Source organism: Camelus dromedarius, chromosome 1 (genome assembly GCF_036321535.1).
Source record: "Camelus dromedarius isolate mCamDro1 chromosome 1, mCamDro1.pat, whole genome shotgun sequence".
NCBI lineage: Eukaryota > Metazoa > Chordata > Mammalia > Artiodactyla > Camelidae > Camelus > Camelus dromedarius.
This window is the reverse complement of record NC_087436.1, coordinates 38,920,004-38,933,352: the sequence shown is the minus strand read 5'-3', so window position 1 is coordinate 38,933,352 and position 13,349 is coordinate 38,920,004. Positions and strand designations below refer to the sequence as shown.

The following is a 13,349-nucleotide window of genomic DNA, read 5'->3' as shown; positions in this document are numbered from 1 at the left end:
TCATCTCTGCTCTAACTGAATTCTGTGCAATTCACGTGAGGAAAATAATTTAATCATATGAAGATACATAATTTGCAATGTGATATCATTTATCTTCATCTTAGAAGTTAATTATTACTTAAAGGTAATCTTGACTGGATAAATTATTTTTAATTAGTATACTATCCTTATAGCATTATATATCAAAGTTGAAGTACCTCTATTGCTATAAACTTTGTAACTTTGGCTGGGAAGTGTTGAATTATTTGCTTGTAACATTTTCCATAAATCTGTGCTATATCTTATCACAGTAAATGTAATTTCAGTGTTTGTAAGTTGAAATTTGTTTTTTTTTTTAATTATACTTCCAATTATTAGAAATCTGAATTTGGTAATGACAGGTGTTTCTGGTAAACATTAATGTATTCTGGCATAAAGATTTTGGATTCAGAGAATGTAAAATGTTAATGGTTGCAAATAGCTTTCCATTTCTGTTTTTATGTTATGTAAATAACATCAATACTATATTAGGAAGTTAAACTACAGGACAAAAACTTGTTTTGCATATTTGCATTTGGTGTTTTAGCTTTGTTTCTATATTTCAGGTCACATATACGTGAAGCCAATGGAAAGTTATTCCCTTCGTCCAGTTCACAAACACTCAAGGACCATACAGGAAGACAGCAGACCCACCAGACAGATGAACAGAAACTTGAAAGATCAAGTGAATGCAAATTTTCCGAGTGGCTTAAAACAGAAAATTCTGAGAGAACAGGCTTGCTTTTTTCCACTGATGATAATTCTGCTTCTGGAAAGAGAGTGAACAGTAATGAAACAGTCTCATCATCTTCATTGTGGTCGTCACACATGAGAACTGTGGAGTTAAAGCCAGATACTGCTCCCCTCCTCCAGCAGCAGAATATGCTGGAGCAGTGTTCCTCTGAGAACTCTTTACCCAGGGAATGTATAATTCCGTCAACTTGCAGATCTGATGGTTGTCAGATGCCAAAACTTGTTTGCCAGCATCCACCACCCCCTCTGCCACCAAAGAAATATGCTACAGCCAGTGTGCCACAGTCAGAGAAAAGTGATTCTACACCTGATGTCAAACTTACGGAGATGTTTAAAACTAATTCTTCTAGTCTTCCAAAACACAGTTTAAGTACAGCTTCAGAACCAGGTCTAGAAGTGAGCACATATATAAATGATGAAAGACCTAATGAACCATTTCAAGGAAAAGAGCGTGTTGGCAACACACCAGACTCACCATCTAGCTCTTTCACTAGTAATTTCCAGGCAGACTCGGGTACAGTTGTTGATGCTTTTTGCCAACCAGAAATAGACTCTGGTTCTACCGGTCCAAGTGAGACAGTTTCATTAACTACCTATTTTTCAGTTGATAACTGCATGACTGATACGTATAGATTGAAATACCATCAGAGGCCCAAGCTCTGTTTTCCAGAGAGCAGTGGCTTTTGTAATGATAATTCACTGTCTCAGAGTGAAAGAGAGCTAGGACCTGTGTTACATAGTGGCCTTGGTTCAAATTGCCCTTCTGGGCAAAGATATAAACCTGGTATACATTGTAATAGATAAACAATGAAACCGGCAAGCTTATATTTATCAGAGACCGTTAACCATTAATTGACTGACCAAACCTAGTGATATATGAAATTAAAAACCATGGCATTTTTAAAGTCATTAATCACTTTAACTTTCCATATAGCTATTTTATTTTTTTTGAAGATAAGCTTATTGGATATTTTAGAAATTCCCTCTCAATTGTCTTGGCATATCTCAAAAAAGAGAAAAGCAGGGGATATGCAAAAATGTCATTCATCATATACTGCAGTTGAGTAGAACTGTAATTTATCTGCTTTATTTTCTGACTAGTAGACCCGTAAGTATTAAACCAGTACTCATATGTAGATTGGAAAACTCTGCTAACTGAAAGGTATCAGGTGATAGTTTGTATAGTCAAAGCAGTATTGCTTTGTGAAGAAGCACTTTCTAATGGGTAGCCAAAAGAGGACTTCACCCATTTGCTTTTGACTTCTGTGATAGTCTACTACATATGGCCCCTTTAAGTGTCTTAAGAAAATGTTGACCCATGAAATTGATAGCATTTGGAAAAAAAGCCTTAATGATAAAGCAGTTTTTAAATTAAATTCTCAAGGTCAGAAAAGACTTAACTTTGCTCCTAGAATTTTTGTTTTCAGAATGCCTAGTTAACATAAATTAGGCCTTTGTTATAGTATGCATTTATAAATATTATTTCAGCCATGTAAGCTAAAAATAATCACTTCACTTTGGTATATTTATTTATCTTGTTACAATTTTTTCTAATTTTATATGAAATGTGAAAGATTTTTATTTTGGTTTGGTTTACTTTGGGCCACTAATAACCAGTGTTAGGAATTAACCTAAGGCTCTCTAAATAAGAATATCACTGTGACTGCCTAAATTTTCCCTACTATAATCTTATCTGTTTATAGGTTGTCAGCCCACTTTAGTGATTTTCATACTCTTAAATTGGAAAATCTTTCTGGGTTTTCAGATTAAATTTCTGCCTTTCATATAGAAGATTTGATTTTAATGAAATGTATTAATTTGAGCATGCCTCCCTTTTTTCTAGTCTAAACCAATAGTAATTTTACTCCACCTACTTCCATGGAGAAGGCTTTCTTTTAAAAATAAAGGAATTTTCCAATATTATGATGACCTTACCAGTGAAAATAAGTACTTTAATTGCCTTATTTCACAGTTGTCATTTAGTTTTATACTAAGCTGGTAAACTAATTGTGGTTTAGAATAGTTTTATATTGTTCACTTATTATAGAAATAAAATTACAGAATCATAGAAATGAAATTTTCCTTACATTCATCAATGGATAAATTTTACAGATAAAATGTAATAATTCCATAAACTAATTAGTAAATTTAATATTTTGACCTAAATCATTAAAATATTCCACAATGTAAATGATTAAAAATGAATAATTCTAGATAAGTAGAAAATAATTGCTTGTAGAAGTCTAAACTCACACACTTATCAAGTCTTGGCCAAATTTTGTCTTCCACCTAGAGAAATTTTTAGTAACCTTTTCTAATTATAACAGTAGGTGATTATTACTTTATGTTCTCTTAATTTAGAAACACTTGAATATCAACTAAATAAAATTTTATCTTTAAGAAAGCTTATTTTTAATATAGTTTCTAGTATGGAGGGTTTGTAAATGTTGTAAAGTTTGTAAAATTGTATTTGAAATGTCAGTGTATTTAATTACTGCTTTTGTAACACTAAAATACTAGAAAAATGAGCTCCAAGTATTTTTAATAACTTTCAAAAACTTTGTGTACTTCATTTTTGGTTTATGTCCAGTTGAAAATGCATTATTTGAAACATTTAAACTAATTTCTGATACTTAAAAGCAGTATCACAGATTTGTATGAGAGTCAACTCAAAATTGAATTGTAAACATCAAATAGAAATGTCCAGTTTGGGCTCGTTTTTAAGTACTGTCCGGTTGAAACCTCCTGAATCATGTAATAGTATTAACAAACTAGAAACTGACCGTTTGTTTTCATGCTGATTCAACACTCCAAATATAGACTGAATATGTATTTACCAACTAATCATTCACATGTAAAGTTTTTTATTTCTAGGGTGCCTATTTATTTTTATATGTTTTCTTCTGGTTATAAGCTTATAATAACTTTTTAAATGATGCAACCAATAATTGTTGTAATGTTCAAAATACTTCAAAGTATTTTCATGTGAAGTCAGTTTCTTCTGGTTCAGAATTTTGGGGGGGATAAACTGATTTTTAACTTCATATGGTGGGACTTTTCTTTGCATTCGTGAACTGTGGCTTCCTCTTAATCCTTGTGAATTGTTTTATGGGAAACTAAGTCAATTTAAGGTTCAGGGGTGAACTTGGAACATTGTTGATCATAAAATTTATCACAGGAGACTCCCAAGAGTTCAGCTCCAGCAAGGTCTAAAGGAGGGTTCCTACAGGAGTTGGTAAACTTTCTGTAAGGAGCCAGAGAGTAGGTAATTTAGGGTTTGTGGACCATAGGGTCTCTGTAACAACTACTCAACTTTGCCACTATAGTGTGAAAGCAGCCATAACAACATTTACATTGCAATATGCAAATGAATGGGGGCATGTCTGTTTTAGTAAATCTTGATAGCTCAGCATTGAAACTTGGATTTTATATCATTTTCACATCATGAAGTAGTCTTTTGATTTTTTTTCAATCATTTTGAGGTAAAAGTCATTCTTAGCTCACAGGCCTTATAAAGAGAGGCGGTGGGCCAGATACGGCCTATTGATGAAGTTTGATGATCCTTGCCCTAGAGCATAATAACCTCTACATTAAATGCCCTCACTAAATATCCTGTAGTCTCTGCATGTATTCCCATGCCATTCAGGGTCCAGGTATATGGAACCCTCTACATCCTAAAATTTTTAGGTGTAACAAACCCCTAAAGACTACCTCACAATTGCTCATTAGCCAATTTATTTTAAATGGTTATTAAAACAATCATTTCACGTATATGGATTTGTGAAATTTACAAAGGAATTTATCAGACTAAAATCACATTGATAGTACTTTTTAAATTTGTTTTTGTTATAGCAAGTTTGCCACCTCTTCTTGGTGTCCCATTTATCCAGTTAAAAGCCTTCAAATGTGGGTACTTTATGCAGTCACTGTCCTTGAGATGGTACAATTCAGTGGTAGACAAATTTCATCTGTAGGAGAGTCAAACTTCATACTGTCACCATTTTGTATGCCACTTACAGTCATGTCACAACAGTAAGATCTCTCCATATTCCCTGTACTAGAAAATTTCTGAATATTCAATAGTTGTGGCTGTCACAGTAGGGTGATTTTAGGTTCAGAAAGGTAGTATGGATTAGAAATCTGTATGTGTAACCCAACACAATTTGTCAAAACAAAAGCAAATCAGACCAAATTCACCTGTCCAATAAACATTTATTGGACAAAATTATTAGCAAGCAGCACAGAAACAATCCGGTATCCTCAATAAAATTCAGTTCTGTTTCTCTAGATGCTTCAACCTTTGTATAAAGTTCCCTTCAGGCAGACTCAACAGTACTCTGAAGGCACAACTGTTAAGCTTACAGACCGCATTAGGCTAAAATCCTCCAAAATCAATTTTGGATTTCACACCAACCCTAAATGCCATTCTAAAAAGTAGAGGATGTAGAGTTTACCAGATCTATGCTCTGTTTCTAAGGGAGGGGAATAGCCCTGAAATATTTAGGCAATTCCAATATATAAAATGTCACAAATTTCAAAGACAAGAGCCCATTTCTAACATCTGTTGGGTAACAGGAATAGCTTCTGAAGGGCTTATAGTAGCTGCTTGGGGAGTGTGAATCTTTCACATTAAATACTAGCTGATCACCCCTAGAATGTAAATTCTTGTTAACATACTTAATTAAGGCAAGACTTTCTGCCTGTTTTGTTCTCTGCTGTTCCTGGCCCACAGTAAGTGCTCAAATATTTGCTGAATGAGTAAATATGCTGACTTTGCTGAAGTATTTAAGTTACAGACACTTAAAAAACTTATGTTTTGGGCACAAACGTTCTCAATGCATTGACAATAATAAAAAACAGGTTTGAAACACACAGTCCTGTTTTAGGGGGTTCAAGAGCTTAAAAAGGAAGTGAGGGGAAGCAATCAGGTAGGAGGACATACATCCTAGCCTTCCATTAGTGGATATATAATTTCTCTAAAATTGTATCAATCTGACAACCATAACAGAGGTCCACTTAATCTAAAAATTAAACTGAGTCTTAACAGCCAATATGTCGTGGGCCTGTGTTTTCTGTACAGCTTCTAACTCCTTTTTTCAAAATCCTTCCCTTGCTTTTGAATAATAAGTTTTAAGAACTTAGCTACGAGTGAGATCATTACCCATTGGATATAGTCCTAGAGAGTAACAGAATGTGTAGAATGAAAGAGAGGTCCCTTAGAGTTTGAAATTCTTCTGGTGCACAATCCTATCTTCTTTGTTCAAGAAGTTTGTAGTCATTTTCAGAATCCACTCCAGGAGCCGAAATTCTTAATTTAGATATCAGGCAAACCATTCTGTAAAAAACAAGTATTTGTCAACAATGTTTCCTCTTTTTTCTTCAAATTCTTTAAGTCAACTTCTAAAAATTTTGATCAGTGTAGTCACTCGCTTATTCTTAAATGACTTACATATTGATAAGAGTGAAAAAGGCTCTTCCAAAGCTTCAATTTTCTACCTAGAGCTGAAAATTCAAATTAAAAAAAAAAAATCACCATACTTGAGTCTCTACCAAAACCAAACCAAACAAAACCAGGAGTAGTGTGTGGAAAGATTTTCCTTTACAAATGACAGAGGGTTTTACAGAAATGTGCATCTGTTCCATTTGTCCCACTGAACCTTCTACCTTCTAATTTGCCACACCATCCAAAAAATCAAAGACAAAGGGGCCTCAGATACGATGAGCTCATGCCCATATCTTTGCCAAAACCTGCGGCTGAGGGTGAGGAAAGAACACATAATTCCCCATCAAGGAGGGCAAATTCATAAGCAAGATGATTGAGAGAAGTTAAGGTGAGTAAACAATCAACTCCAAAAGAGCTGTTTCATGACTAAATAAGCTACACTGCGCCTTCTTCTCCAGCTCACTGCTTCTCTCCTGAACTTGTCCCTTACTATCATCTTAGTCCTGTGTCCTCCTTGTTTTGCTTCCCCCTCCCCATCCCCTAAGTTCCCTTCTTTTATCCTCTGCCAAAACTGTCTTTTCGGAGTGAGTGGCAATGAAAACGGAGAGCATGGATTGTTTTCCAAGTGGAACCCACAGAATTTTGTGACTTATGAATTGGTGGTTTGGGGTGTGAGACTGTGTATAAAAAGGAGGGGAAATCAGAAAGAATTCCAGGATTCTGGGAGAAAAACTGGGTGGATAAAGTTAACATTTACTGAAATGGGCCACTGAAAAATAAGTACCTTTGGGTAAGAAGTTAATTCAGTTCTGGACCTGTTTGAGATACCCTGCGTGGCCCGCTTGTGCTCAAATTGTTGTACAGTAACAGCAGCTTTAGCTGAGCGCTTACTGCGGCCGGGCAACATGCAAATAAACCGCTTTGAGATAAATTAATATCTTATTTGATCAACACTGCAGCCCACCCCACCCGATTACCATTGCTTCCAAATGGTAAATAAGAAAACAAAGCTCCCAGAAGCCACATAACATCTCCAGTTTCTTCGTGGTAGCGCAGAAACTCAAATCCAGTTAGTTTCATTCCAAAACATAAAAAATTATGATGCCAAGTTTTCTCCATACCTCTCTCTACACCCTCAACTGAGGTGCCAAGGAAGGATATTTTCTCTCTAGTCTTCATTGCAACTCCCCCACCTACCAGACCCCGCCACTCACCAGCTATAGGACTTTAGACAGACTCTACTCTCTGGAAGTCAGTTTCCTTGCCTCTCCCCACCCACCGCCCCAAATTGGGGTAGGTGGTTTCTAAGCCCCTTATCACTTCAACGCTGCATTCAGAGTACTCACCATGGCAAAAAATACATGAAGAAAAACACCACTAGGTCGAAGAGGATGAAGAGCCAGAGATCCAACCAGTAGGACTGCTTTGGAAACTGGTTTGCCCCGGAATGAGCCCGCACTTGGTTCTGCTGCTGCCTCTCGGCTTCACCCAAGCCTCGCCGCTCCCAGGGACCATTCCGACCATCTCCCGCCGCCGCCGCGCCCCTTTCCATCTTGCACCAGTCGCCGGGCCACAATCCGAGCAGCTGGAAAGCCTCAGTTCCCGCACTTCCGTGTTCACCTCGCCGGAAACTGGGCAAACTACGATCGCACAGGCACACGCAGCTCCCCGCCCGGAAGTAGGCTTTGAGCCGCCCCTCCCACGGCGCAGGCGCGGCCGCCGCTCCGCTGTCTCCGTGACCGTAGGCCCGTAGCGCAGCCTCCACCCGGAAGCGGAGGAAGCGCGCCCGCCCACTCCGCCCTGCTGCGTCCAGGTGGGAAGATAGTTGTTCGGGTTTCACTAGAAGGAATGCTTTGTGGCAAGACTGGAAGTTACCGTCACGTCCCATTCTGGTCAGGTGATGGATTCTACTTTGGAACTGCCCCTGGTCACCTCTCCTTATCCCTGTATTATTCCTTTTGGATCCTTAACGCCATGGATTTAAAAGGGCCGCTCTGATGCGTTTTGTACTGTCCCTAGCTTGTTACAGTTATTTTATTTAATCCCTGAAACAGATGTAATCAGAGAGAGACATCATAATTATGAGCATCTGAGGAGGCTAGAGAGAAAAACGTGAGAATTTTGTATATACCTCAAAGGAATGAATTTAAGAATAATACAAGGGTTTGTGCTTGTGAACCCCCGTGAGATTAGAATGTTAGCAGAAATAAAATGATTTACCACTGTAGGAGAGGAACAATTTTCCTCTGCCCTCTTTGGGTCTCCAGCTGGGCCTGAGAATTAAACTGACGTAAGACAGATTAACAGAAGAAAAAGATACAGGTTTTATTTATTTTTACACGTACATGGGAACCTTCACAAGAGTGAAGACCTGAAGAAGTCAGGACACAAAGCTTTTATCTTTTTTAGTAAAAGAAATAATTAAGACAAAGGAGTTTGGGCTAAGGGTAGTAAGTTGTGGATAAATGACTAGGGAAAAAAACGTTAGTTTAACAAGGTTTGTTTGTATGGATTTCTTGGTCTGATTTCCCGTCTCTGGCGATAAAAATGTTTTCTTCCGGTGTAGGGAGGGCATCTTTTACTTGGCAGTTTTATCTCTTGCTTTCAGTAAGAAAAAGGAAGGTCAGAGTGCCCTTCTTGCACCTGCTGTTTCTCAGGTGCCTTTAACTCAAAACAATCAGTATGCCAGAGTGACATATTTTGGGGTGACACGTTCTGAACTCCTTAATTTCCCCTGTCTGAAACTTCCCTAGAAGTTTCACATAAAAGCTGAGTTGGGAGCTGTGGAGAGAAGAATTAGGTTAGCAACTGAGTGGCAAGGAATCTGCAAAGGGGGAGAAGAACATAGATTAGAATGAGGATGAGTAAACATAAAGTAACAAATCTAAGCACATTTCCCCATATCCCATTAAATTAAATAAATCTATCTCTAGGAATAGATGAGTCCAATAGAATGGCTAAACCTCATTGATGGAGACTCTGTCTTGTCCTTCAGAATGTGCAGATTAGACACTATTTGTCCCAAGTGATTTACATAAAAGCATTCTTCACCAGTGACCTCACAAGCTTCTCCTTCTCAGGTTGTCAGTGTCTCCAGGGCAAGGCGATTTTGGAGTCCAACAGAGGCTAAGCTATTAGCTTTTAATTAAAAGGCTTCCAATATTTGCACAATAATGTTGAACTCTTGTTCTGTTACTATGGAAAGATTGAGAACTATTTTTCCAACTCATAAGCTCCAAAGCCTAGAAAAAGAGATCTCAGTACTGAAAAGAACTTAGAATTGTGATACACAAACCAGTTTTCTATAACATCTCACCTAGTATGTTTATGTGGCACTGCTTTATGAGTGAAGGAGCCCAAGTGTATAATTTGGCTAGCATTTAAGGTGAAGTACCTCGTAATAGAGGGTGTCAGGAGTTTGTGTCTGTATAGTTCTGACCATCCAGGTAGGAACTCGTCATATACATGATCTCACGTAAGATAAAAACACCAATATCATTCAAAGATAAGATCAGATTGGAACTTGTGAGGTCCTAGTTGGGGTTTAGTGTGTCTTGTCACCTGTCAGGTTGGCATCTGTACATCTCCATCCTCTGTGTATTCCTGTCAGTCTGTAGGAGCAGAACAGGTTGTGAAATATCTGATACAGGAGGCCTACGGTTAGGCCTTAACAGCTGTAATGCTTGTTTGTTTGTTTGTTTGTTTGTTTTTACTTCATCAACTTAGTCTGAATTTTTGGTCTACCTATATGTAATCTTAGGTCTTTGACAGCTAATTAGGGGAGCAGCTGAGCTAGCCCAGGCTACACAAAGGTGGCTTAGGAGTCAGCCATAACACCTGGTGATTTGACAGGTGTCCACACCATACAAGTCAGTGCTGAGACCATTTATGCCTTCAGGAAGGCTTGAGGATGCTGTCTATGGAATCAGACCTTAGTATGTCACCTAGGAAAGGTCCAGTACCATGCCTGTTATCAATTCAAATGGAAAAATTCCCTTTTAACATCTTTACCTGAGCAGAGGACAGTCCTTGAGCTTCCATAGAGGTTTTTCTGTGTCCAGTTAACTCACTGAAAGGAGAAGAGTAACATCGTTTTCTTGATCATGGCTGCCATTGCCCGTCAAGCATTCATTTCCAGAGTTGGTCCACCAGGGGCTCGTGTTGGCAAGAACAAAAATTATTTCAGGTTCTTTTGCATGATGTAGATGTTGACATGGCCAGCAATCACATTGATTAGTTGTTGTGGCCAAGGTTTGGAAAACTAGCAGAGGCGGGGTGTCTGGTTTGTGCTTGATCTGTTGAGAAAACAGTAAGAGCTAGTAAGAGTGAAGACATGGTTTGAGAGAGCCTGCAGTGGAGGATCAGAGGGAAAATAGAATAGATGGAGACAAGCAATCTCCAGTCAGCCTTTTAATAAATAGCTAAAGAAAAGGAAGTCTTTGTTAAAAGGAAGATTTAAAAAAAATTTCCCTCTGGGTATAGGGAGACCCACTAGAGGGAGAAAATAGGTGAAAGTGAAGTTTCTTGATCTCTGATCTTGGAGAAAACTTCATGATTTTATCTGCTTATGGGGCCTGGGAACCCTTAGTTTAAGTTCACCTTAGGGATGGTCTTCCAGTTGTCCTGGGAGTGCTGATCTGGGTCAAAGGTGACATGGCTCATGTTAATCCAGGAGAATTCTCCCTTTATTTCAATGGCAGTGTACGTGGTTAGCAGTTTGTAAGGGCCTTCCCAGCAAGGTGACAATGCGTGCTTTCTTCTAAAAACCTTGATTCACACCCCATCTCCTGGTCAAAAGTGATAGGAAAGCTTGCCAGTTAGTGAATGCCTTGCCCTTTTTACCTGTAGTTCCTGTGTATAACTCGTCATAGGATCAAATTGTTCACTTGAGTCCCTGTACTGTTCTGTGAATCCAGGAATGGAAGGTTTAGGGATGCCAGTAGGCATGTGACCAAATACTGTTTTGGAAGGGGTTAATCCATGTCTTCTTTGGAGTATTCTGGATTTTTATAAGGGCCAGAGGTAGTTCTTCTGGCTATTAAGTCAAATCTCTTGACAGACTTTTCCCAAAGTCTTTTTTAGGCCTAGATTTTTATGTTCTCTTTTTACTCTGAGGATTGGGCATACTACATGGTATGAAATTTTAGCGAGTACCCCCAAATTTTTGCAAGCAGGTGGTTTATTTCTGCTGTAAAATGAGTTCCTTGGTCTGACTCAATCCATAAAGGAATACCCAAATGAGAAATAATCTCAGTTATTAAATTCTTTACCACTGTGTGGTTTCAGCATGTCTAGTCGAATGGCATTTAGTTCACCCACTAAATACACAGGCAGGAAACCATCACTGGGAATAGCCTGAAGCTGGAGGTAAATCTGTGGACTCCATGAAGTGCTGCAAGGGACAGTGTGGTAGAGGAGAATATTTCCTGGCCTGCAGCTGCTGACAAGGATGGGTGTTACTGACTAGGTATTTCACCCTGCAGGGCTGCAGCTGCTGAGAGATCCTGGGACCTCTAACATAAGCCAGCAGAAGAGAAGAATTCTACCAGTCAGTCTCCCAGATCTTTGCCTGCAGTATCCAGTCAACCCGAGAATGGTAAGTCTCTCTTTGTCTTTTTCCTTTCTAAATTTAGGTTGGCAGGAGGAAACATTTGTGTGAACCATTCTTTTGGATTATAGGGACTCTGGTGTTTTCTGCTGTGAGTACTCTTCTCTTTCTAATGGCTGTAGAGAAAGAAAAGCTTAAAAAACAATCTCCCTAGACCCCAGCACCCTCGGAGGGTACATTTTCCCCCTTTTGAGGGACAGTACTCCATCAAATGATAGGGTCAGCTGGTCTCCAGTCCCACCCCAGAGCTCACCATTAAACTTACAGTAGAGGATTAGAAACTGGACTTCTTAATTGACACTGGTGCACATTTACAGTCCATTCAGAGGATTTATCTCTGCCTATCACCTCTGATTCTATTCAAGCTGTCGGATTCTCTGGGCAATCTGTTTTATTGTCCATATCTCATGCCACCCCGGTAGACTCAGGACTTCAATTTTTTTTTTTCTCTTCTGTCATTACTGCTTTACATACCTATGATAGTTTTCTTTGACAGTTATACAGTCATCAAAACGAATAGCTATCTGTTGCAGCTTCTCTTTTAGCTTCATCTTGGCCTTTAGCAGTTCCCATCCATATACCCCACTATTAATCTGTCTCTGTGCCACTCAGCCAGCCTAGTGCCCAGCAAACACCCTTTGCTCCATCCAGATTGCCTTCTTCCTTCTTCCTCATGGAAACTGTCCTCTTGGCCTTTGGGCTTTGGTGCATGTTGTTCTCACTAAACTGTAATGCTTCCCCACCTGTCCTAATCTTACCTGTCCTTTTTCATTTCAAATACCAACTTCAGAAAGTTTTCCTCACTACAGTTCACCCTGATCTCTCCGTTTATAGTATTTTTGATACACCAATTGCATAAAGTTCAGATTAACTCATCTCCAACTATTTCAGATGTCATGCTTTCCTGCTGGGGAGAGAGTTATCTTCTGAAGACCAGGCAGTGAAGCATTTGTTCCGATAGCTTTGGCCTTTCTTCCGTATTAGTTACCCTCACCATTCTTTAACAGCCACCTGTTGATGAAGCTGTTTGTTGGTCATTTTTCAAAATTTCTCTTCCTTCAGCTTGAAAAACAATGACATTTTCTTGGCATATTCTTTGGTGCATTGGCTTGCTTTGTAGCACAATTTTATGTGAACTGTCTTCCCTATCAGAGTATTAAATACTCTTTAGGAGGGAGACTATATTTTTATATAGTCTTCAAACAGTACTTTGAATGTATAAGAAATTCCATTTTTGTTCAGTTATATTTTGTTGTATTCTGCAGCCATTAATAGAATTTTGGTCAAAAAATACTTGATGCATTATCGCTTTTGTAACATAATAGTGTAATGATACAACTAAGATCTACCACTACTGGTCTACCAGTCTCAGCAGGGATACTTTCTGAGGTTTTCTTAGTCTAGTAATGGTTATACACTAATCCTGTCCCCTTTTTTGGATTTCTTGTCTTTAATTTCAGTACATACTCTTTGAATGCCTACTGTGTGTAAGGCACCGTCTGAAGAGCTACAGGAGATAGAGATGCA

At 38.6% G+C, this 13,349-nt stretch overlaps 2 protein-coding genes across 3 annotated transcripts in view; one reads left to right on the top strand and one right to left on the bottom strand.

Annotated features, from left to right (window-relative positions):
• Nucleotides 1-3,815, top strand: part of USP53 (ubiquitin specific peptidase 53) — a 49,550-nt gene extending 45,735 nt beyond the window's left edge. For both annotated transcript variants that reach the window (XM_010985525.3, XM_031466732.2), the window contains exon 16: nt 585-3,815. In XM_010985525.3, coding sequence (XP_010983827.2) covers nt 585-1,575 — 991 coding nt within the window. In that variant the 3' untranslated portion in view covers nt 1,576-3,815. The remainder of the gene's footprint in view (nt 1-584) is intronic.
• Nucleotides 3,816-4,963: 1,148 nt separating this feature from the next.
• C1H4orf3 (chromosome 1 C4orf3 homolog) lies at nt 4,964-7,899 on the bottom strand. Its single transcript, XM_031466793.2, has 2 exons — nt 7,561-7,899; nt 4,964-6,106 (listed from the first exon to the last, which is right to left on the bottom strand). Coding segments are annotated over exons 1-2 (207 nt in total). The 5' UTR covers nt 7,767-7,899; the 3' UTR covers nt 4,964-6,105.
• Between the last annotated feature and the right edge of the window lie 5,450 nt (nt 7,900-13,349).